Source organism: Hyla sarda, chromosome 6 (genome assembly GCF_029499605.1).
Source record: "Hyla sarda isolate aHylSar1 chromosome 6, aHylSar1.hap1, whole genome shotgun sequence".
Classification (NCBI taxonomy): domain Eukaryota; kingdom Metazoa; phylum Chordata; class Amphibia; order Anura; family Hylidae; genus Hyla; species Hyla sarda.
In genome coordinates, this window is record NC_079194.1 from 99,845,437 (window position 1) to 99,870,832 (window position 25,396).

At 46.0% G+C, this 25,396-nt stretch overlaps 1 protein-coding gene across 1 annotated transcript; it reads right to left on the reverse strand.

Annotated features, from left to right (window-relative positions):
• Window positions 1–9,433: 9,433 nt before the first annotated feature.
• Window positions 9,434–21,281, reverse strand: PSMD6 (proteasome 26S subunit, non-ATPase 6). The gene is made up of 8 exons (XM_056524535.1): window positions 21,044–21,281; window positions 17,602–17,807; window positions 15,285–15,430; window positions 14,794–15,013; window positions 13,558–13,666; window positions 13,242–13,410; window positions 11,070–11,147; window positions 9,434–9,718 (listed from the first exon to the last, which is right to left on the reverse strand). Exons 1-8 carry the CDS (start codon window positions 21,186–21,188, stop codon window positions 9,622–9,624), a joined length of 1,170 nt encoding a protein of 389 aa, XP_056380510.1. The 5' UTR covers window positions 21,189–21,281; the 3' UTR covers window positions 9,434–9,621.
• Window positions 21,282–25,396: the final 4,115 nt, after the last annotated feature.

The following is a 25,396-nucleotide window of genomic DNA, read 5'->3' on the forward strand; positions in this document are numbered from 1 at the left end:
GCGCTGGCAGGTCGTTATGTCATAGCCCAGCCCGCTCATGATGTAATGCCCAGCTCTCTCAATGCAAGTCTATAGGACTTGCATTGAGGCGCGGGGCGTGATGTGACGTCACGAGCTCCCGGCACCAGCATTCGAAACAGTTTGTTCTAAATGCTGAGTAGATTCTCATACATGCGTGGAAAAACATTCAGTATAGCCAGTAACTTATTCATCTAAAGCTCTGCTTATTCTATGTTTAGGATTCAGTGAGCAATCCTAATTGGGTATTGGCAGCCTTTCCTGTATGAGTGTGCATACAATAAGCTAGTCAATATTTAGGACCATCCCCTGGACTCCTATGCATGTTTAAATGAATGAGCTACTAGTTATACTGAATATTTTCCCACAAAAAAAGATCCCCAATCTGCTCAGTATCTTCCCATTGTATAACGCGCTGCTCCTACAGTCATGGCCTGTAAATGTTGGCACCCCTGAATTTTTTCTAGAAAATGAAGTATTTCTCACAGAAAATGATTGCAGTAATATGTTTTGCTATATTGGAAATAAACCAAAAAAAGAAGAGAAAAAAGCAAATTGGACATAATGTCACACCAATGTCTAAAAATGGACTGGACAAAATTATTGGCACCCTTTCAAAATTGTGGAAAAATAAGATTGTTTCAAGCATGTGATCCTCCTTTAAACTCACCTAGGGCAAGTAACAGATGTGGGCAATATAAAAATCACACCTGAAAGCAGATAAAAAGGAGAGAAGTTCACTTAGCCTTTGCATTGTGTGTCTGTGTGCGCCACACTAAGCATGGACAACAGAAAGAGGTGAAGAGAATTGTCTGAGGACTTGAGAACCAAAATTGTTGAAAAATAAACAATCTCAAGGTTACAAGTCCATCTCCAGAGATCTAGATTTGCCTTTGTCCACAGTGCGCAACATTATCAACAAGTCTGCAACCCATGGAACTGTAGCTAATCTCCCTGGGTGTGGACAGAAGAGAAAAATTGATGAAAGGGGTCAATGCAGGATAGTCCGGATGGTGGATGAGCAGCCCCAAACAGGTTCCAAAGATATTCAAGTTGTCCTGCAGGCTCATGGAGCATCAGTGTCAGCATAAACTGTTGACATTTAAATGAAATGAAACACTATGGCAGGAGACCCAGGAAGACCCCACTGCTGACACAGAGACATTAAAAAGAAAGACTACATTTTGCCAAAATCCTTCTGGGAAAACGTCTTGTGGACAGATGAGACCAAGATAGATCTTTTTGGTAAAGCACATCATTCTACTGTTTACCGAAAACGGAATGAGGCCTACAAAGAAAAGAACACAGTACCTACAGTGAAATATGGTGGCGGTTTAATTATGTTTTGGGGTTGTTTTACTGCCTCTGGCACTGGGTGCCTTGAATGTGTGCGAGGCATCATGAAATCTGATGATTACCAACAGATTTTGGGTCGCACTGTACAGCCCAGTGTCAGAAAGCTGGGTTTGCATCCAAGATCTTGGGTCTTCCAGCAGGACAATAACCCCAAACATACATCAAAATGCACCCAGAAATGGATGGCAACAAAGCGCTGGAGAGTTCTGAAGTGGCCAGCAATGAGTCTAGATCTAAATCCCATTGAACACCTGTGGAGAGATCTTAAAGTGTAACTCTCATTAAAATAAATTCTTGCTATTGCACTCCTTATGGTAAATAAAAAATATTTCTAATGTACTTTGTTTAAAAAAAATGGAGGGGGGGGGGGGGGGGGTATCCAGCCTCATCCAATCATAGCTCCACTCACACTTAACTGCCATATGCTGTTGGTTGGACACCCCCCCCCCCCCCCCTCAGCACTCCAGGCTGCACTTTCTGTGTTTGGGCCTAAGTCTGTGTATAAGATGGGGGAAAATGTGCTCTTGAACCTTTTTTTTAAGCACAAATAAAACATAGAAAACTTCTTCTTTTTTTTTAAACTAAGTATATTAGAGATATTTTTTATTTACCATAAGGAGTGCAATAGCAAAAATTGGTTTTCATGAGAGTGACCATTTAAAATTGCTGTTGGGAAAAGGCAGTAGAATAAGAGAGACCAGGAGCAGTTTGCAAAGGAACATTCCGGCTGAGAGGTGTAAGAAGCTTATAGATGGTTGGTTACAGGAAGCCACTGATTTCAGTTATTTTTTCCAAACGGTGTGAAGCCAAATATTAAGTTAAGCGTGCCAATAATTCTGTACAGCCCATGTAACCCCTTAAGGACCCGGGGTTTTTCCATTTTTGCATTTCCTTTTTTTCCTCCTTACCTTTAAAAAATCATAACTCAAAATTTTGCAACTAAAAATCCATATGATGGCTTATTTTTTTGTGCCACCAATTCTGCTTTGTAATGAGTCATTTTACCCAAAAATGTACGGCTAAACGGAAAAAAAAAACCATTGTGAGACAAAATTGAAAAAAAAACGCTATTTTGTAACTTTTAGGGGATTCCGTTTCTACACTGTACATTTTTCGGTAAAAATGACACCTTTATTCTGTAGGTCCATACGATTAAAATGATACCCTACTTATATAGGTTTGATTTTTTTTTTTTTACAAGTTCAAAATTTTTATTGACAATTATAGCAAAGCAACAGTCAAAGACACAGTCGAGCAAGGTATGGTCTACCGCGCATACACGAAGAAAAAACTGATTAAATCAAGTTCCATATTGACAGTAAGTAAATTCAGAGAAGTACAGAGGGTATGTAAAGCCCTAGAGGCCAGATACTCCTGGTTTGTGAGAACTGGCACAAATGTAGACCCATGGGGTAGAAAGTAAGTAAAGGGAACTAAGTCCCAAATGGGTTGATATATCAAGGTAATGGCATTTCATTAGTCAAGGAAGACCTGGTTTGCTGTCACAAACAGGAATACCACGTGAGAAACCCCTGTTGGGCCTTGTTGGTAGGTCTACATGGAAGGGTGGCATGGACTAAAAGTGAGAGAGGTGGAAAGAAAAAATAGAGAAAAGGGGTGAAGGGGGTGAGTGAAAAGAGGAGGAGGAAAGAAAAGCTGGAGTAGTGAGAGGATAATAGGGTCTCATGAAGGAGAGCATCTTACCTGCGGGTGGGATTCACTCCAGACCCCCCACGACAGACTGCGAAACGTAGCAGCTGAAGTAATATATGCTCAAGATGCAGTGCGCAAGGGTGAAGATGGGAGTAGTATGACAGCGTGCGACGTATAGCAATGTGATCAGTGAGGTGCGGCATTAAGATGAAGAGCAGTGAAAGTTGGGGAATTGAGGAAGGTATTCCAAGGACTCCACGTCATAGTGTATCGAGCTAGTTGGTGAGTGGTATCTGCAGTTAGTTCTTCCATCCTATGGATATGGGAAACTTCCTGTAACCACAAGGAGATCGTGGGGGGAGAGGGCGACTTCCACAGACGCAGGATAACAGTCCTCGCTGCCATAAGGAGGAAGGTCAGGAGGCGGGAGGAGCCCTTGGGTATTGAAGGGGAAAGGAGGGTAAGCTCAGGCGTGAGTGGAAGTTACAGGTTTAATTTTGTCATACTTCTGGATTTTTTTTTTTTGTGTACACTGTGCGGTAAAAGTGATGTTATATTTATTCTGTGGGTCAGTACTAAAGATGAGCGAAATTACAGTAAATTCGATTCGTCACGAACTTCTTGGCTCGGCAGTTGATGACTTATCCTGCATAAATTAGTTCAGGTGCTCCGGTGGGCTGGAAAATGTGGATACAGTCCTAGGAAAGAGTCTCCTAGGATTGTATCCACCTTTTCCAGCCCACGGGAGCACCTGAAAGCTGAACTAATTTATGCAGGATAAGCCATCAACTACCGAGCCGAGAAGTTCGTGACGAATCGAATTTACTTTAAGTTCGCTCATCTCTAGTCAGTACGATTATGGCGATACCCATTTTATATAGCTTTCTATGTTCTTTTTCCTTTTCTGAGCAAAATTATTTTTCTGCCATTCATTTTCTAACAGCCGTAACTTTATTTTTCGTCCGACGCCATTGAGTAAGGGCTTATTTTTTTGCAGTGGAGGATGAGCTGTACTTTTTATTGGTATCATTTTTTGTGCTGTGTGCTACCTTTTTATATTCCGCTATTTGTACCAAAATTGGCTGAACTCATTTATGCAGGATAAGTCATCAACTGCCGAGCCGAGAAGTTCGTGACGAATCGATTTTACTGTAAGTTCGCTCATCTCTAATCACCACCACCACCACCACCACCACCACCACACGCAAAAAAATTTTTAACAGATTAGGGAAACAATAACAGTTCGACCATAGAACCTCTCCTCCCAACCAGGGCACCCTATATAGCTGCTTGGCACTATTAAAGTGATTGCAGTGTTTTTTTTTTTTTGCTATAAATAGTCCCCTATGGGGACATAAAAAGTGTTTAAATAAAAATAAAAAAAAATTCCCTCCCCCAATAAAAATTTAAATGACCCCTTTTCCCCCAAAAAACATTTGGTATCTCTGCGTGTGCAAATGTCAGACCTATCAAAATATAAATGTTAACAATCCTGTATGGTGAACAGCCTTAACATAAAAAAAAAAGTCCCAAATTACTGCTTCATATCAACTAAAATAAGACCGCCAGGTACGGTGGTAAATTTTTGCCGAGGAGGACTCACGAGCCTTGAGCATGGTGCAAATGACTTGGGAAGAGAAACCGCGGCTCTCAAAACCACGGTCTCGACCACCACGCCGTCAAGCAGAGACGGTAATAGGAGGTCTGGACGATAGGGAAGGCGCAACGTTAAGTCGTTCAGGAGCCTGACCATGACAACGTACCATGCCCGCCGGGCCCAGACTGGGCCACTAGAATGGCAGAAACCTCCCACAGAGTTTCCTCAAGACGCCGAAAAAAGAAGAAAGGGAGGAAACAGATATGGTAGGGCAAAGCCCGACCACCAAATAGACAAGGTAGGGCAAGGCTCGACCAAGAGAGAGTAACGCTTCGGTTGTTGCGGGACAAGCAGAGGTCCACGCCTGGAGCGCCCCAAGTGTTGCAGATCACAGCAAACACCCCTGGAAGTAGGGACCAGTGGCCTTGGACGACTGAGGACCGGCCGAGAAGATCAAATCCCAGAGACGGCCAGACTGAAGATAACTGAAATGGCCGGAAACCTGAGTTCCGCCCAGGAGGAAAATTCCCAAGAAGCAAGCAAAGAATTGCCCTAGGCCCCAAAATGTTGAAGGGGAAAAAAGCTTCTCGGGGGGGGGGGTCCCTGAAAACACCTCCCCAGCCTGACAGACTGGCAGGGATGGACAGGAAGGAACACCCCCGAAAAAAATGAGGGGGAAAACTAAGCCACCATAGAAGGGACCAACAAGCCTGACGAGAGAGAACGATCTTGCGGCCAAGAGACAATGGAGACCTGTCACACCGGAAGAAAATCACCAGTTGAAGAGGTCGGTGATGAAACTGGGCAAATGGCACGGCCTCCACGGCCACTGCCAATCAACCCAGGACATCCATGCAAAAGCGAATGGAAACTGGAGCAGGGAGCCGAAGGCATCAGACTCTTGAAAAGAGTCAGCGGAGTCGAAAGCGGGCAGAGGCTGCATCGAACTGGAGCCCGAGGAGAGCGGTTGGGCTTGTCCCAAATGACCATCCAACCGAAGGGAGACGAGGTCTGGAGGTTGAGACTAAGGCTCTCCAGGATCTGGGTCCTGGCTGGAGCTCAGATCAGGAGGTAGTCCAAATAAGGAATCACGGAAACTGTTGTCCGTAAAAAAAGGTTATCACAGGTGACAGGACTTTGGTAAAGGTCCGCGGAGAAGTGGCCAGACCGAAATGGATAGCCACAGTCCGGAACTGCAGAGCGTAGGTACCGCTGATGACCGGGAAACAATGAGAAGTGGAGGCAGGCATCCTTGATGTCCACTGAGGAACGAAAACTCCCCTTGAACCATGGACGCCAGCACCGAACTTAGAGACTCCATTCGGGATGGGAACGCAAGATGCTGGCTGAGATACTCGAGAACCAAGACTGGGTGAACAGAAACGCCTTTCTTGGAGACCACAGAGAGGTTGGATTAAACCTCGAAAAACGTTCCCCTGAAGCTGCATGTCCAGGCATCCCGGAGGTCGAGAGGCGACCAACCACCCGAGAAGAGGTCGGCAGGTGGGGGCGACCCTTCAGGCCAAGGAAGGCCTACGGGTGCCTGATGGCCAGAACGGATAGCCGACCTCCGGGAGGAATGGGATCGGAAAGAGGAGCTCTCTTTCCATGAAGGCGCCTGGCTGGACCTTTTGTTGGTACCAAAGGTCAGCAGAACCGAAAGGCAAACTTACGACGGAAAGCGGTTCTGTGAGCCTTACCAGAGGTAATAAAGAACTCTTTCCGCCCGTCGCCTCATTTCCTGAAGGTGGCGTCCGCATTCCAGGCTTAAAGCCACATGAAGGGACGGTGGCTATCAGGTAGCCTGTGGCAAAGGCAGCACAGTGGCTGCGCATGGAAGCAGAACACAGAAAAAACTCCGGCTGCAGAGCATCGGAGAGCTTGATTAAATAAATCCTCCAGAGGGATCTTGAAGACTACCCCAGCGGAGTTGGAAGACCATACTAAAAAGGGCCTTTGACACCCAGGAAGAAGCAAAAGCAGGAAGAACCTGCTGCCTCAAGGGCAGAGATTGCCAAAATATCCACCTTCATGTCCGCTGGATTCTTGAAGGCAGCCCCATCAGCCAACGGCCGGGAAGGCGCCTTAGAGAGGCGGGAGACCGGCGGAGAGGAGGTCCACAGAGCAATGAGGTCCTTGGCGAAGGAATACCGCGCTTGAACCTTCTTCGTTTCCTGAAACTTCTTGTCAGGGTAACTTACTGCGGATACCCGCAGGACGTAAAATTCAGCATGAGAGCTGAAAGTCTTGAGTGCCAGTCGGGCAAAAAAAAGGAGACTTCTGGAGCCACGTCCGAACCACTGAGTACACCACATCAGGCACATCCGTGCGGTCCTCTGAGTCGGAGGCCGAATCAGAAACCTCATCCACAAGTTCTCCAGGTGAATAGGAACAAGGTGAGGCAGCCCTGGAAGAGGTCGGACACGATGAAAGGAAACTTCTGGACCACGTCCGAAGTTCCTGGGTCCTTTAGCTGGAAGGTGTCTCTTATGGCCGCAACCAATGAGTACACCACATCAGGCACATCCGTGCGGTCCTCTGAGTCGGAGGCCGAATCAGAAGTTCTTCCACAAGTTCTCCAGGTAAATGGGAACGTGTGAGGAGGCCTTGGAAGAGAGAGAGAGACTGACCTGGTACGCGGGTCTGGAGAGCCAGAGCGGCGACCCTGGGAGCATTCTCTAGAGGAGCGACGCTTGCTACAGGCGACAGGGCGATGCCTGCGAGGGCGATGCCTGCGAGGGGAGCGCCCGTGCCTGCCAGAAGACTCGGGGGATGAGTCAGATGACACACCTCTATGATGATGCGAGAGCGTCAGAATAGGGGGAGAGCGGGACCCTCCGGAGGGCAGTGTAGGAAGGGCCTCTCCAAGGCAGTCCCACATAACGGGAGACCTGAGCCAAGTCGGATATAGACTGGGAGAGGGAGGGAACCCAGGCTGGAGGGGGCGGCCGAACCCACCGGGTCTGGAAGAACAACCGGGGTAGAGTAGCAGGGGGTCTGGGGGAGCAGTGGAGCAGGCAGAACAAGTGGTTCAGTAGAACCAGACAGTTTAGAGTTACAGTATTAACAGAGTACAGGAGTGGCTAACTCTAAGACTGTGTTCCATTTCACTGTGTTGCTGATACAGTCTGCATATTTTACTGTTTCACATGCCTTGAGATCCCCATAGACCACAATGGACCGATTTTAAAAATTAAACCACAACACTGAAACACTCGAACCTGTGGTGGTCTCCAGCTGTCAGAGAGGAGAAATGCCGGCCAATAGCAAGGGGGGGGTGTTAGGAGCAGGGGGCACCGCTGATTGGCCCCTGCCACCATAATCGCGCGCACAGCGCTGATTGGTGCACAGTTCGCGCCCAGAGAAGCTTCTGGGTGGGCGGAGCTAAAGCACACCAAGCCACCGAAGTATTAACAAGAAGTCCCGAAATGGCGCCCGCTCCTTGCCCCGAGCGCACATGTGAAAGTATGTGCGCTCGCGGGGTACTGAGCGGACTAGACGCCGCCGGCAGCAGCCACTGCCAATAGTGAAAGTAATCCCGCGCTCAGAGCGCCCGCATAGAGAACGCCGCGGCTGTCAGCCACTTCAATGTAAAAACACACATACAGTCGTTCCACACACACATATATAAAGTGTAGAAAGTTGCCCATTCAAACAGCCACTGCTCACACCAGTTTTTAAGAAAACCCCTGTCCAGGCCAGCCCCATCAGACCCATGAGAAGGTGGGCCAAAAACTGATCGTCTCCAGATGCTGCAAATCTGCACCTAAGGAGAAAGGGAAATATACTCACCTCAGTCAGAAGAACTTACCTCATGAAGTCTTCCTATGAAGTCTTCCGCCAGCTTTTATCACCTGCATCATGCCGGGCTACCATGTGCGAGCAGGGAGATAGGGTGATCTGGACCCATGAGGTACAAACCCAGGCGCTGACCGTTGGCGAGAGGGGGTGAACAGCGCATATACGCAATGTCTGTTCCCCCTTACTCGCAATGGGGAAACAGTAAGCCGCAGTTCCTGAGTCCCCACCTGAAAACAGGAAAGAAAATGGAATAAAAAAAAAAAAAAATTCTAACACATCCCTAAATCTAGGAAAATAATAAAACATAAGACCTGGTCTGGAGAGAACTCCAGACCATGTCCACCTCCTTAGACACTAAGCTTAAAACTGATTACCTCAGGGCCTGGAGGCGGGTATATCCTGCTGGGAGGAGCCGACTTCTTTGTTGCCATAGTGTCATACCTCCTAGAGACAGCAGCATACACCCACGGTCTGTGTCCCCCAATGGAGCCGATCGAGAAAAATTTTTTTTTTAAATCACGGCGTTGAAAAGGAGCCCTCATAGAGCCCCGTATATGGTAAAATAAGAAAGTTATAGGTGCTCAAAACAGTGATTTTAAACATACTAATTTTGTAAAAAAAAAATAAAAAAAATTTAAAGCAGTACAATAGAAAAGCTGTAGAAGAAAACGTCATTTTTACCAAGTGTACAGCATAAAAACAAACCCTCAAATTTGCAAAAATGCTGAACGTTTTTGGTTGTACCATATATTTTATGGTAAAATGAGTGATGTCATTACAAAAGGACAATTGGACATGCAAAAAACAAGCCCTCATATGGATCTGTGGATGGAAATATATAAAAAAAAATAAAAAATAAAAAAAAATTATCGCTTAGAAGGCGAGGAGGGAAAAACGAAAAAGCAAAAATAAAATAGGCTGTGTCCTTAAGTTATGTATAGAAGGGGGTCAAGTAACCTTGCTTTTCTTTAGTGTGTTATTCAGACGCAAAGAAGAACAAAAACAAAGTTCTGGTTTCCTGTTTTTAATTTTTTTTTTTCTCTTTATAAGCATTGAATTTGTTAACATAACGTAAAAGTGTAAAAACCCTAAGTATACATCAGTCACCTTCCAAAATACTAGTAAGCGAGATATTTATACACGACATAAAGGTCTTCAGCACTTGAATCATTCACCCCAGTTAAAAGAGTGCATCTTCACATGTTAATGACACGGGAGAGCTTCTGTACTCTGTTCAGTAACAAGTCACCTTTCTTTATCGTTTCTTGGTACTGCCAGTTCTTGCTATCCGGCCTACAAGACAACACACAACATGAAACTACAGGTAATGTGAGGAATTTTATACTGAAAGAATGCTACTTTATGTTTATAGCAAATATTCTGTTAAATCCAGCAAAGATGACTCCGTGGTCCCTGCTGGTCTTTCTTTACACGCCACTTGCAGCCATTGGTACATGCCATGTACAGTGACCCCCCCCGACCTACGATGGCCCCGACATACTATCATTTCAACATACGATGGCCTCTGAGAGGCCATCGCATGTTGAAGGCAGCATCAACATACGATGCTTTTGTATGTCGGGGCCATCGCATAAACGGCTATCCGGCAGCGCAGACTGCTTCAGCTGTCACCGGATAGCCGTTTACGGTGCCCCGGGTGGTCCGCTAACAATCACTTACCTGTCCTCGGGGCTCTGGCGCGCTCTCCATTGTAGTCATCACGTCGCTGCGCACGCCATCCCGTCATCCAATAGGAGCGGCGTGCGTAGTGACGTGATAACGGAGAGCGAGGATGCCGGGGAAGCAGAGGCCTTGCCGGAGCGTCGGGGACGCAGCGACCGTGATGGAAAGCGACATTCAGGCAGCGGTGAAGGTCCGGAGCGGCGGGGACATGAGAGTATAACCTCCAATACCAGTGGTCTTCAACCTGCGGACCTCCAGATGTTGCAAAACTACAACTCCCAGCATGCCCGGACAGCCATTGGCTGTCCGGGCATGCTGGGTGTTGTAGTTTTGCAACATCTGGAGGTCCGCAGGTTGAAGACCACTGTCCTATACTTTACATTGCACTGATCCCTCAACAAACAATGGTCCATTTGGAACGGATTACCACCGTATGTTGAGGGACCACTGTATTACCGCACAGTAAGTATGGCACAAGAGCAATGAGGAAAGTGATTTTCTGCAGACACAGCATGATCTGCTCCTTTTTTCAGGAACTGGACAACCCCTTTAGTATAAAGAGGTAATGGGCAAGCCCCATTCGAGACTTCAGTGCTGGCTATTGGGAGCCTACCTTGTTTATAAAGAGCTACATGTGTAACGCTTGATTTAACTGGACTGATTTAACTGAACTTGGCCTATTTAACATGAAAGACTCTAGTTTCTATGCACCAATGCTTAATTTTCAGACTGTATAAACAGCATTTCTCTTATTGCTATCCATTAATTCAGAAAGAATTATAAGTAGGCAACATGACAGGGCCATAATACTGCATTACATCCTTAAATTTAGGCCACATAACTACCTCATTCAACATAGCAGGAGGAGAGAAGTATTTGTATAGCACAATGTCATGGCTGCTTGCTTGACCATATAGTGAAATATATATCCCACACATGTTCATTCTCCCTTGTACGTTACCTGTTTGTTTCAACAATTCCATTCACTTTGTCTATCTTGCAGTGCAGTCTCCCAGCAGCAATGAACCTGGAAAGCTCCCTAAAGCAAAGAGGGAAAAATAGGCCTCAATAAAACTGCAGATGTGGAATGGACTTAAAGTAGATAAATTCTAGATAAACGTATCCACTATTTCACTGGATAGGGGACATGTGTCTGAGAGGGGTCAAAGAGGTCCGATCGGCTGCGATCAGACACTTATCCCCAATCCTGAGCATAGGGGTTACCATATATACTCGAGTATAAGCAGAGTTTTTCAGCACGATTTTTCGTGCTGAAAACACCCCCCTCGGCTTATACTCGAGTGAACTCTCCGCCCTCAGTGGTCTTCAACCTGCGGACCTCCAGATGTTTCAGAACTACAACTCCCAGCAAGCCCGGTCAGCCATCATCCAGACCCCCCCCCCCCCCCCCTTTTGTTTTGTACTCACCTCCACTCGGCAGGACGTTAGGGTGAGCTGGTCCGGGCCACCTGTGTTGCAGGGACCGTTCGGTGGGGAGGGATAGTCGTTCCGGGCTGTCCGTCTTCACCGTGCTTTGGGCCCGGCCCCAGAATAGTGACGTTGCCTTGACGACAACGCATAGGGACGTTCATGAGCAACAGAAGGCAGATGGCCCGGACCAGCTCACCCTAACGTCCTGCCGAGCGGAGGCGAGTACAAAACAAAAAGGGGGGCTGGATGATGTCGAAGGCCGCAATGGTCTTCAACCTGCGGACCTCCAGATGTTTCAAAACTACAACTCCCAGCATGCCCGGACATGCTGGTAGTTGTAGTTTTGGAACATTTGGAGGTCCGCAGGTTGAAGACCACTGTAAATCAGACATTGACAAGCGTGATGATGAAGGGGGGTGTGGGATGATGACAAGGGGATGATGACAGGCGGTGATGATGACAGGCTGTGATGAAGGGGGGGGGTGGGATGATGACAGGTGGTGATGATGAAGGGGGGTGTGGGATGATGACAGGCATTGATGATGAAGGGGGGGGGGGGGAATGATGAAGGGGGGGGGTGATGATGAGTGTGTTAATGACGGGGGTCTGGATGATGACATGGGGGAGGGGGGGGGGATGAGGTATTTCCCACCCTAGGCTTCTAGTCGAGTCAATAACTTTTTCTGGGTTTTTGGGGTGAAATTAGGGGCCTCTGCTCATATTGGGGTCGGCTTATACTCGAGTATATAAGGTAAATATCTTTTTATTTTTCATATAGAATACAGCTTCATCGTTGGCAAGTTTCAAAGAAGTTTCAAAGAAGACACACCGAAAGAAAGAAATTGCGCACAAAAAAAAAAAAGTCTGCAATAAATAAAATTATGCACGTGTACCCCAAGAGCCATGTCCCTTCTCATTGTTCTGCATTTGGCTGAGCCTGTAAGTACTGCCCCCTCAGTCACCAGGAAGATTGGGTAGATCAGCAGAAATTAAAAGAGGTACTCCAGAGGGAAAAATGTTTGCAAAGCAAATAGTGCCAGAAAGTTTCAGATTTTAAATTAGGTCTATTTAAAAAAATCTTAAAATGGGCAGTCATTTAGAAAAACCTTTGACATGTCCTAGTGCTAGGACATGTCAAAGTTTTTCCCAATAACGTGTACTCTTTAAGCCTTCTAACAATTAACAGCTGCACTATGTTCCAAAGAAATTGTAGTTTTTTTTTTTAGTATGACCAAAGTTCTCTCTGCTGCCACCTTTGTCCATGTCAGGGATGTCTAGAGCAGGAGAAAATCCCCATAAACTTCTAAGCCAAGGCTATCAATCACACCAGAGGACCATAACTATTTGAAGATCTTACATGTCCTGATGACTACTTGTGCCTTTTTTTTTTTTGCCATACAGCACAGGAAGCTTTTAAAACGTATCTTCACTATAAAATGATTGCCTGGAGAACATCAGGCCATGGTATGAAAGCTTACTTTACCCTATAAAAGTGTTCTGCCAGCCATTATATAGGGTCAAATCTGATTATTTGTCCTGTTTTAGGCGGCTTTAGATACACACATAAACCTGTCAAATGTCAGCTGTCTGCTCTTGAGAGTCCAGTTTCAGAAGACTCTCCAAAAATCCAGAGACAAGTATGACATCAAATGTACAACATTTCAGAAAAAAAATTAATAATAAGAAAAAAAAAAATACATACTGGTCTATAAATACTACTCCAACCCCAAAAGCTTCAGCCATATAGCCCAGTGTCAGGGAGCGGTAAGATTCCAATAGTTGACTATAGGCCTGAATCCTCATCTCTCGGACATAGTATCTGTAATGAGGGGCAAATAGCCAGTCCTTCTTCATCTCCTGCTCCACAGCAGCTGCAACCAAGAATGGAAATACGAACAGTTATAGACACTTGTACTGTAGACAATAGATTACAATGTATTGATGTGTCTGGGAAATCTAAAAAAGAAATAAATGTAGCAGCTATAAGTCCCATATTAATTTCTTCTCTAGGATCTTACCCAGTGACTGGAAGAAAACAGAATAACGGCACTCGTACAACGAGAAGAGATACTGGCGGACTGTGGGCAAACTGTGTAACACTTCTAGGATTTCTGCACCTTTGATGACCTGAAATAAAAAGGTAGATCTGTGTTAAAAGGAAACCTGCCCAAATCTCAACACCATACACCTCAGACTATGTATATTGGAGAAATGTAAAGAAAAATACAGGTCTACACCCCCTTCCTTTTTGAAACATGCAGAAAAAAGAAAAAAACTGCCAGGATACACTACCAAGTAAGTGGAGGCAGAGCCAAAACAATCCTAGGTTCCCATACACACGATGGGAGCTCATTCTGTGGTTAGACTTTAAAGAAGTACTCAGGTGCGTTTTTTTTTTTTTTTAACCATATGTGCCCAGGCTGCCAAGCGAAACAAAAACTTTAACTCACCTTCCTACATTCCCCCATTGTCACGTGACGCTCAGCGTATCACCGACCGCAGCAGTGTACCTCTGTGGCCAGTGATACGCAGAGCATCACTTGACTCTTCGACATTAAGGAAGCCTAAATCAGCATAACGGGGGAATGTAGGAAAGGGAGTTAAAGTTTGTTTTGTTTTGCTTGGCAGCCCGGGCACATAGGGTTAAAAAAAATAATAATAAAATACACCGGAGTCCTTCAACTATGTGGTAGATGCTACTGTACAGAAAACACAGCATCAGGAAGAGATACTGTACTCTGCTCCCCTCAAAAGACAACCTCCCATCTTAAAAAGTCACAAGGCATTATACTGTATACAGAGTCCTCAAATGATTCTTTCAGGGGCTCTCTGTTCTGGCTAAAAGGCGAGTCTGTAGCAGGAGTATTAGGCATACAGATGGGGGCTATGTAGTAGGAACAAACCAATGACTAGGAGTTAAAACCATGTTGTGTAAAGGGGCTCTATTGTGTATCCAAAAGATATGCCATTAATGCGCGTGTCCCACTGGGACTTCCACCTATAGGGTCAATAAAAAGTTCCCTAGCACGGGCAAGGCTCTCTCTATTTAGGTCTATGAGAGCTAGAAGAATAATCCAGATGGTAAACACGCACCTCACATTTATGACATAGCTATGTCCCTAATCACCATATTTAGTAAACCTGCACTTTATTGAATAGCAAATCCCACTTTCTATATCCTTGGGTGTCTGAGATAAGATGTGTGCGTTAAAGCCCACTGATGTATTTGAGTGCCATCCCTAGACTTTACTTACCTTTTCTCTCAGGTCTGGTCGATCCAAGGCGATCATACTGACATAGACTGTGTATGTTACAAAGGTCTTGTAATCCATCAACTCATACGAGGTGAAGGTGGAAACTGTATCCAAGAAGAGCTCAGCTGCTTGCTTAAAGTCTCGAATGGCCACACAGTACAGTCCCTGGTACACCTTCAGGCGATTCCTCCGATCCCAGTCACCACCTTCCTCAATGAGACTTTGAAAACAAAAAAAAAAAACGAACTTTAATACATAGACTTGAAATCGCTGAATTATATTAATAAATTATATCTTGTGACCCAAACAGATGCCTAAAGGTCAAACACAGCACAGGGACTGTTTTCAGCTAAAAGATTTTCTATAAAGACATTTTGGGATAGCTTTTCAGTACAGGAGTTTATATTGCGAGTGTTGAACATTTACAAGCCCTTATATTACACAACATACTCTTCTACTATAGAGGAATATTTTCTTATTTCCGGTCATACCTTCGAGCCTTCTCTGTGTTCCTTGTAATGAGGTCATTATCCATGTAAAACAAGCCAATCCTCAGGAGGTAAAACACTATGTCCAGCCGATGACCAAGTGCCACCGTTTTGTCATAAGTCTTCCGAAAGGCAGTCAGAGCTCCTTCCTGCAAAACAAATTACTGGAAGCTTAAAGCAATCAGCAGCCCAGGAAGAGTCGGGAAATACTTTTAGTGACTTTAACCTCTCTCTCCATTTGCTGTGAAGTTTACTGCAGGGCTCGACAAATCCCAGACATTTTATTTACCTTGCCTCCTTTCCTGCGCTGATCCTCCGTTCTGCCTCCAGTCAGCACAGGAATGAAGGTGGAGGTAAGTAAAACTATTTTAATGCACTTGGGGCCTTAAACCCTTAACGACAATGGACGTAAATGTACGTCATGGTGCGTTGGTGCATTTACATCATGGACATGACCGTGAGCACCGGACAGATGCTCACATCATGCACAGCAGGTCCTGGCTGCTGTTAGCAGCCAGGGACCCGCAGGTAATAGCGGACATAAGCAAACACGCCGATGTCCGCCATTAAGCCCTCAGATGCCGTGATCAATACAGATCACGGCAGTGCGGCACTTAGATTATTGAATCGCTGCAGCGGTGCTGCGGGGATCCAATCATCCATAATGGCGGATGGAGGTCTCCTCACCTGCCTCCGTCCGTCTCCAGGGGTCTTCTGCTCTGGTATGAGATCGAGCAGAGCAGAAGATCACCGATAATACTGATCAGTGCTATGTCCTATGCATAGCACTGAACAGTATTAGTAATCAAAGAATTGCTATAGATCAGTGGTTCTCAACCTTTTTCGCAACTGTACCCCCAAAGGGTGAAAGTATGTCCACGGCTACCCCTTGTGCATAAATTCATGATATTAATGCGATATTTAATCCCCTTTTGCCATTATTCCCCCCTCCCTCTGATCCCTTTTGCCATTAACCCCCCCCCCCACCTCCATCTTAATGCCCTTGTGCTGCGGCACTTTACAGAGAGTTGCCGCGGCCATTCCCCGCTCTGCGCTGAAAAATATTGCTGCTTTTTTGTCACATCATAGTCCAAAAAAATAAAAATAAAAATTATATAAAATTTAGTTAATTTTATATAAGCAAATGTGGTATCAATAAAAAGTTCAGATCAGGGTGCAAAAAAATGAGCCCTTATACCACCGCTTATACAAAAAAATAAAAAAATAAAGTTATAGGTCGTCAAAATAGAGGGATTTTAAACGTAGTAATTTGGTTAAAAAAGTTTGAGGTGTTTTTTTTTTTTAAAGCAGTACAATAAAAAAAGTATGGAATCATGAGTATCATTTTAATCGTATTGATCTACAGATCGTATTTTCATGTAAATTGTACCGTGTGAAAACGAAACCTTCCAAAAAAATTTTAATTGCAGTTTTCTTTTTAATTCCGCCACAAAAATTGTATTTTTTTGGTTGAACCATACATTTTATGGTAATATGAGTGATGTCACAACAAAGGACAACTGGTCGTGCAAAAAACAAGCCCTCATAATAGTCTGTGGATGAAAATATAAAAAGTTATGATTTTTAGAAGGCGAGGAGGAAAAAATGAAAATTAGAGATGAGCGAAGTTACAGTAATTCGATTTGTCACAAACTTTTCGGCTCGGCGGTTGCTGACTTTAGCCTGCATAAATTAGTTCAGCTTTCAGGTGCTCCGGTAGGCTGGAAAAAGGTGGATACAGTCCTAGGAGAGAGTCTCCAGCCCACTGGAGCAACTGCCGAGCCGAACAGTTTGTGACAAATCGAATCACTGTAACTTCGCTCATCTCTAACGAAAATGCAAAAATAAAATTGGCCTGGTCCTTAAGGGGTTAAATAATAAATAATTCGTATTTATTTTTTAAGATCTAAATCTTTTCTAAACATTAGCTTGGTCCAACTGCTGTGCTCCAATATATGCACCCTGCAGTCCGACTCGTGGGGGATTACTTTAGGTGAAGGGGGCAAATTCATTGACAGGAGTATGAAAAATAATGCGCAACTCCTAGGTGGTCATGGCGATGACGTGATGCTGGAAGTTCAGATATAAGGATCTTTATAGCAGGTGGAAGTTATCTCTTTAAAAAAAAATAATAATAATTGTCCCAACAGCCATCATACCTGCTGACCACAGCATCCTTGGCTCTTATATTAATAACAAATTAGTCAAGCCCTGGTTTACCGTAATCTCTAGTTCCTCAGCAGTTCAGGCAGTGAATAGAACCTAGAGCGGCCAGCTGACACACCAACTCTTTTGTGAGACAGCCCCTTTACCATCTTACCTTGTCACCAATCCTGCACAGATACTCTGCCCGTGCCATCATGGCGTCCCTGATCTCACTCTCGCCCAGGTTTTTCTCGGCATCCTCCAGCTGCACATCCAGCCTCTTCAGTTCCTCCTCATTCGCCTTCTTCATCTTGTTTAACAGGTCTGTATCTACCTGCCAGTCCAGCTGCTTGCACAGACCCTCATAATATGGAGCCATATCTGAAAGAGAGACCACAGAAGAATCAGTCCATCAAAATCTGGGTATATTAATAAAAATTTAAATTGCAACAATGAAAATCAGGGAATTAAGTCACCCCATAAATAATAGCAACCTCGTCTGGCAGCCAATAGGCATTAATCCTCCGGGAAATATTTTAAGAATTTTTTGTTTATTTAAATTTTCTTGTATATGAAGCCCAATTATTTTTTACTGGAAATTCCTATTCTTTTAAATAGAGTTTGAAGGTTTGAATTTCTCCTGATTATTAACCCCATTGATGCCATAAAGTGCCCTCATTGTCTGGGACTTAATGACCAAGGGTGTACATGTTTGCCCTGGAGCATTAAATGACTATGGAGCGCAGACGCTACTGTTTATGGACCCACAGAACAAAGCTAAATGATAAACCTTAAAGGCAGTGTTTCCCAAGTAGGGTGCCTCCAGCTGTGGCCAAACTACAACTCCCAGCATGCCCGGACAGTCAAAGGCTGTCCGGGCATGCTGGGTGTTGTAGTTTGGCCACAGTTGGAGGCACCCTACTTGGGAAACACTGCCTTAAAGGGGTACTCCGCCCCTGGCATCTTATCCCCTATCCAAAGGATAGGGGATAAGATGTTAGATCGCCGCGGTCCCGCTGCTGGGGACCCCGGGGATCGCACCCCGCCATCATTACTGCACAGAGAGAGTTCGCTCTGTGCGTAATGATGGGCGATACAGGGGCCGGAGCAGCGTGACGTCATGGCTCCACCCCTCATGACATCACGGCCCGTCACCTTAATGCAAGTCTATGGCAGGGGGCGTGACGACCGCCACGCCCCCTCCCATAGACTTGTATTGACGGGGGCGAGCCGTGATGTCACAAGGGGCGGGGCCGTGACGCAACGATGCTACGGCCCCTGTACTTCCCATCATTACGTGCAGAGCGATCTCGCTCTGCGCATTAATGATAGCGGGGTGCTGCAGCAGCGATCCCCGGGGTCCCCAGCAGCGGGACCCCGGCGATCTGACATCTTATCCCCTATCCTTTGGATAGGGGATAAGATGTCTAGGGGCGGAGTACCCCTTTAAAGACTTAATAGTCTGAACGGAGCCGAGGGTGCCCTGTCCCGCTATCCACTCAATTACATGTTCTCTGGATCAGTCAGGACCCAGCAGTCAAACCACCTATCCACAGGATATCCCCTTAAGAGGTTATCCAGGATCAGAATAACAGAGCTGATTTCTTCATCCCCACTGATCCTGTCCTGCCCCATTCTGACACTTCCCAGTCCCCCAGTTTCTGAACCAGCTGTTCCCTCCAGACACAGACATGTGACCTCCACACGGGTCACACTGGATCAACAATATGAATGTATGACCGCCCCTCCTTCAAACATGGTACACGGGAGCCCTACTCTGGGCCCAACATTTAAATCTCCCACTAAGGGTGCACGCACACCATGTTTTTTCAATACAGTTCCCTTATGAAAAACAGATTCCTCAAAACCTGACTAAACTGTATAAAAACGTGTGTACAAATTTTAACCCATATACAGTTGAAAACCGTATACGGTTTGAAAAATGATGTCCGGTTGCATTCGCTAAGAAAAAAGCGTATACGTTTTTAACTTTTCACTCCATTTTGAATAAAGTTTCACTTGTTTGATTGAAATTCCAAGAAAAAAAAACTGTGCAAAGTCAAAAAACGTATGGTGAAAACCGGATGGAACCGTTCGCACAGTTCTGTACGGTTCCCATTGACTCCCTTGTATAAAAAAATAAATAAATAAAAAGACAGTATACGGTTTAAAGGGGTATTTCAGGCAAAAACATCTTATCCTCTATCGAAAGGATAGGGGATAAGATGTCTGATCACAGGGGGGCACGCCGTTACGCCCCCTGCCATAGAAATGAATGGAGGGGGCGTGGTGTGACATCACGTCCCCGTCTCGGAAGCCCGGAGGTTTCCGAAACCTTAGGCGCAGCTACGCATAGAATGCGGACGGCTGCAGGGAGATCCCAGCGGCAGGCGCCCCCCCCCGCGATAAGACATCTTATCCCCTATCCTTTCAATAGGGGATAAGATGTTTTTGCCCAGAATACCCCTTTAAAACAGTTTTTCACCCGGACCTAAAAACGTGGTAGTCTACGGTTTTGGGTACAGGTGGTATAAAAAAATAAAAATAAAAAATAAAAATAAAAAAAATAAAGAAACGGACAAAACCATACAAGATGCAAAACGGACTAAGGCTGGGTTCACACCACGTTTTGTTAAATACGGTTCCCGTATACGGCTGGGAGGAGGGGGCGGGGCTTAATCGTGGCGCCTGCACTCAGCCGTATTCGGGAACCGTATTTAATGCATGTCTATGAGCCGATCGGAGTGAACCGCAGCCTCCGGTCGGCTCATAGACATGCATTAAATACGGTTCCCCTATACGGCTGAGTGCGGGCGCCGCGATTAAGCCCCGCCCCCCTCTTCCCAGCCGTATACGGGAACCGTATTTAACAAAACGTGGTGTGAACCCAGCCTAAGCCGGATGATGCCTTTGACATACGGTTTACAAGGTTAAGTCAATGTATACAGTTTTCTTTATGGTTCCGTACAGTTTTTAACTTGAAACCATATACGGGAAGTGTATAGCAAAAACGTGGTGTGCATGCACCCTAATCTTGTGTAACGGGTGCACTTTATTACCAGAAACCCCTTAACTAAACCTGTGGCTCTCCAGCAGCTAAAAACTACTACTCCCTGCCAAAAAGCCATCTGGACATGTTGGGAGCTGTAGTCAAAACAGCTGAAGAACCACAGGTTGGGCGCACAGAACTATAGATAACATCATGGCAACCAATCACTGTGCAGGACATCCTGTTACTATAGAGAAGGTGTCACCATGGCTCATGAGGAATCAGACGTCACATGACCTGAGAGTCCATTATATCCTTTATTATAGGTTAGTGAGGGAGGGGGAGCACCGGCATGCATACCCTATACTGACTACAGCTGGCAGGACATGATGGGGGTTGTAGTCCTATAGGAGTCAGTCTTAGATCAGTGTTTCCCAACCAGAGTGCCTCCAGCTGTTGCAAAACTACAACTCCCAGCATGCCCGGACAGCCTTTGGCTGTCCGGGCATGCTGGGAGTTGTAGTTTTGCAACAGCTGGAGGCACCCTGGTTGGGAAACAATGGATAACATCAATTAGAACAGATAGATAGAGGCCACGCTGCCCAGTCTCCCCCTGACCAGCACTCACTATTGTCAGTAATGGCCTCCATGAGCTCAGCTCGTAGCCGCACATCGCTGCGGGTCTCGGGGAGGCTGAGCAGGAACTTGAGCTGGGCGATGCGGAGGTCCGGGTTCTTGGGCAGCCCCTCTTCTTCTAGATTCTCCAGCGGCATCTCCGTCGGCTCCGGGCACGGGAACTGCTCTGTCACCTCTTCCGCCGGAAGCTGGCGCTTACAATAAGTCCCGGCCGGGGGAGAACAGCGGCCACTAGAGCTAGCGAGCTGGAACTGCACCTTGCTAAACAATGCAGCGTCACCTGATGAGGAGGGCGGGCTGACAGCTCACTAGATAGGAACACCTTCTCTGTAAAGCAGTGACACCTTGTGGCCGCGGCGAGCATAGCAATGGGAAAGGGATGATGCACATAGCGACATCTAGAGCCGGTGGGGGAGATTTGTCAAAACCTGTCCAGAGAAAATGTTGCTGACTTGCCCATAGCAACCAATCAGCTTGCTTCTTTCATTTTCAGATGCCTCTACAAAATGAAAGAAGCGATCTGATTGGTTGTTATGGACAACTGGGCATATATTCCACTGCACCGTTTTTGATAAATCTATGTGCAAATGCAATCTGGTTGTGAAGCAGGGTAAACATGCTCCATTAAGTAAAGGCTTCCCAAGCGCTTATTTTTTATAGAAAACTGCATCTTTTTTTCGTCATCATTGATGCAGTTTTTGTGGCGTTCTCCCCCAAAATCGTGTGTAGTGTATTAGTACATGTGTTTATTTTTAATTTTTATTTGATCATATGATTTAGGCTGGGCTTTCCTCACAACTATTGTGAGGCCTGGGTTTTTTTGGGCCAGAAAAAAATGCCACTAAAAACTGACCCCTCATTTTAACACTAAGGGTATGTTCACACTGCGGAATTCCGCACAGTGAAAGTTAGCATCTGTGTGAATGGGTCTTCCACGAGACCCGTTCACACTGCAGAATTTCAGCGGCGGACAATTCCACCGCTGAAATTGTTCATGTTCATTCTTTGCGCGGAAGTCTTCGAGCACTGCATAGCCGTCAATGGTGATGGCACAGTGCCGCGCGGTCCTACTGCAGCCGCTGGCTGCCAGATTCCGCTCGCTGAATTCCGCGAGCGGAGATTGAGCTACAAATCCGTAGTCTGAACATACCCTAAAGATGCAGTTTTTAAGGCGTATATATATATATATATATATATATATAATATATATATATATAGTGGGTTTTAGTATAGACCTAATTTTTTATATCCTTTGTTTCATTATAAGTCATGTGATTCATTTGTGTGACTCCTTTACCGGTGTTTTTCAACCAGGGTGCTTCCAGCTGTTGCAAAACTACAACTCCCAGCATACCCGGACAGCCTTTGGTTTTGCAACAGCTGGAGGCACTATAGATGTATACAGTGGGAAATTCGTCCGCTATGAGCAGACACATAGGACTACCCGCCCACAGCAGGGAGCTTGTGACTGCCGTCAGCACATCTGTAGTGCTACAAATGCGCTTCGTGTGGCCCATAGAAACAGACACACCAGTTGTGTCCAAAAACTCCTCTAAGGCTGCATTCACACCTCTTATTTTAACATACGGGTGCCCGATCCAGCTGGGGGAGGGGAAAACCGGGCGCTCCCATACCCCAGCCGGATCAGCCTGTGACTCCATTTACTTTCATGAGCCGACCGGAGTCAAACGGTGACTCCGGTCGGCTCAGTTTTGACCCGTATGCGGTTTCCTGACTGGACCTAAAACCGTAGTATACTACAGTTTTAGGTATGGTCCAAAACCAGATACGGGTCAAAACTGAGCCGACCGGAGTCACCGTTTGACTCCGTTCGCTCATTAAAGTAAATGGAGTAACGGGCTGATCCGGCTGGGGTATGGGAGCGCCCGGTTTTCCCCTCCCCCAGCCGGATCGGGCACCCGTATGTAAAAACAAGGTGTGAATGTAGCCTAAAATGCCATCACCACACAGCAATTTTTGAGGCCAAAAAGGCTGCAGCCAGATGTCAGCTGGCAAACAATAGGGGAATATGAAACATCAGATCCACATGGCAGGGTTGTTTTTTGCATTTTTTTTTTTTACCCTTTAGTGTTTTTTTCTTTATTGGCAGTTTTTCAAAACTGCAGTAAGCAATAGGGCGTTTTTTCTCCAGATTTTTTGTCCTTCCATAACTGATGAGGCGATATCTACGAATTCTAACTGAAAAGTGGGGGAGATTTATCAAAACCTGAGTAGAGGAAGAGTGGTGGAAGAGCAACCAATCAGATCGCTTCTTTCAATTCTCAGAGGCCTCTTTAAAAATGAAAGAAGCAATCTGATTGGTTGCTATGTGCAACTGCACCACTTTCCCTCTGCACAGGTTTTGATAAATCTCCCCCTACTGTGTATACAATTTTTGCTTCTAGTGGGTCCTGACTGGTGCAGGGCTTCCCCTCAGGTGAGGTCCTGTTTGGGGCGGGGCTTCCCCTCAGGTGAGGTCCTGTTTGGGGTGGGGCTTCCCCTCAGGTGAGGTCATGTTTGGGGCGGGGCTTACCCTCAGGTGAGGTCCTGTTTGGGGTGGGGCTTCCCCTCAGGTGAGGTCCTGTTTGGGGCGGGGCTTCCCCTCAGGTGAGGTCCTGTTTGGGGTGGGGCTTCCCCTCACGTGAGGTGCTGTTTGGGGCGGGGCTTCCCCTCAGGTGAGGTGCTGTTTGGGGTGGGGCTTCCCCTCAGGTGAGGTCCTGTGTGGGCCGGGGCTTCCCCTCAGGTGAGGTCCTGTTTGGGGTGGGGCTTCCCCTCAGGTGAGGTCCTGTTTGGGGCGGGGCTTCCCCTCAGGTGAGGTCCTGTTTGTGGCAGGGCTTCCCCTCAGGTGAGGTCCTGATTGGGGCGGGGCTTCCCCTCAGGTGAGTTCCTGATTGGAGCGGGGCTTCCCCTCAGGTGAAGCTCTGCCCACTCAGGGCTTCTCCTCAGGATTTTTCAGGTGGCTTCAGATACAGATGTTCTCCCAGGTACAGCAGCAAAGTCGCTGGATTTGTTTCACAGAATTGCACAAAATCTTTCCCAAGTTACTAGTAAGTAAGGTGGTCAATAAGTCTATATCTGGTCAGACACCAGCCTTAGAATTGCTGAGAGAGATTTCCTGTGTATCTATGAGCTAGGAACTTCTCTTCTGACCTATTGTATCAGGGTTATTATTCACCTGTGGCAAATCATGTCCAGCATGATGGTGTCACCTTAGGAGATATATATATTCTAAGGTGACACCACCATGCTGGTCATGATTTACCACAGGTGAATAAGGCTAGATTCACACTACCATCATAATCCTGCCCGTTAATGCCCCATTATTTGTCAAACGGATAAAATAACTGATCAAAATGGATTCTAACAGGCATTCTGTTAACTGGTTAACAACCAAGGATGTGTATACACGACCTTTGGGCCGTTAACTGAGTATGGCGCGGGCTCCTGACTCGAGCCCGTGTCATACCGGCCGGCCCTCAGTTGATTCTTGTAGCTGAGGGCCAGCGTTAATAGCCAACACGCGGCGATCGCGATGGCCGACTATTAACCCTTTAGATCCCTGCTGTCAAAGCTGACAGTGGTGTCTAAAGGTACCTTTAACTGCTCCCTGGTGGTCAAGTGGGGTGGATTGGGGTGAACTATAAAAATATAAGGTTAATTAAAAGACCAAAAGTCCAGAACTGCGTATTTTTGGTCACTTTGTATACCCTAAGATTTTTTTTATAAAAAGTGATCAAAAAGTCTGATCAAAACAATCATGGTACCAATATAAAAACTTCAGATCACGGCACCCTGTATACGGAAAAATTAAAAAGTTATAAGGGTCAGAACAGGACAATTTTAAACATACTCATTTTGGTGCATGTAGTTATGATTTTTAGAAGGTAAAGTAGAAAAAATGAATGCAAAAACAGAAAAACCCTTGGGCTAAGTTTCCACTGGCAGTTTTTGGAATACTGCCACTGCAGTTTTTGAGCCAAAGCCAGAAGTTTATTCAAAAGGAATAGGACATATAAAGGAAGGACTTACACTTCTTCTCCCTTAAAGGGGTACTCCGGTGCTTAAACATCTTATGCCCTATCCAAAGAATGGGGGATAAGATGCCTGATCGCGGGGGTCCCGCCGCTGGGGACCCCCATAATCTTGCACGCCGCCTCCCATAGGCTTGCATTGAGGGGTGGAGCGTGATGTCACAGGGGGCGGAGGTGTGACATCACACGTCGCCTGCCCCGTGGTCACCGGTAACTACACCCCTCACGGAACGTAACAAGGGGTATAGTGAGCCTTAACACCCCACAGGTGTTTCGCGAATTTTCATTAAAGTTGGATGGGAAAATGATAAAAA

What these genes read in the sequence shown, in the direction of transcription:
- PSMD6 (XM_056524535.1), bottom strand. Translation starts at nt 21,188, where the DNA reads ATGCCGCTGGAGAATCTAGAAGAAGAGGGGCTGCCCAAGAACCCGGAC. An exon ending in GACCAGACCTGAGAGAAAAG is followed by an intron (nt 13,667 to 14,793) that starts GTAAGTAAAGTC and finishes TTTTTATTTCAG; the next exon opens with GTCATCAAAGGTGCAGAAAT. An exon ending in GGAGTAGTATTTATAGACCA is followed by an intron (nt 11,148 to 13,241) that starts GTATGTATTTTT and finishes TCTTTGCTTTAG; the next exon opens with GGAGCTTTCCAGGTTCATTG.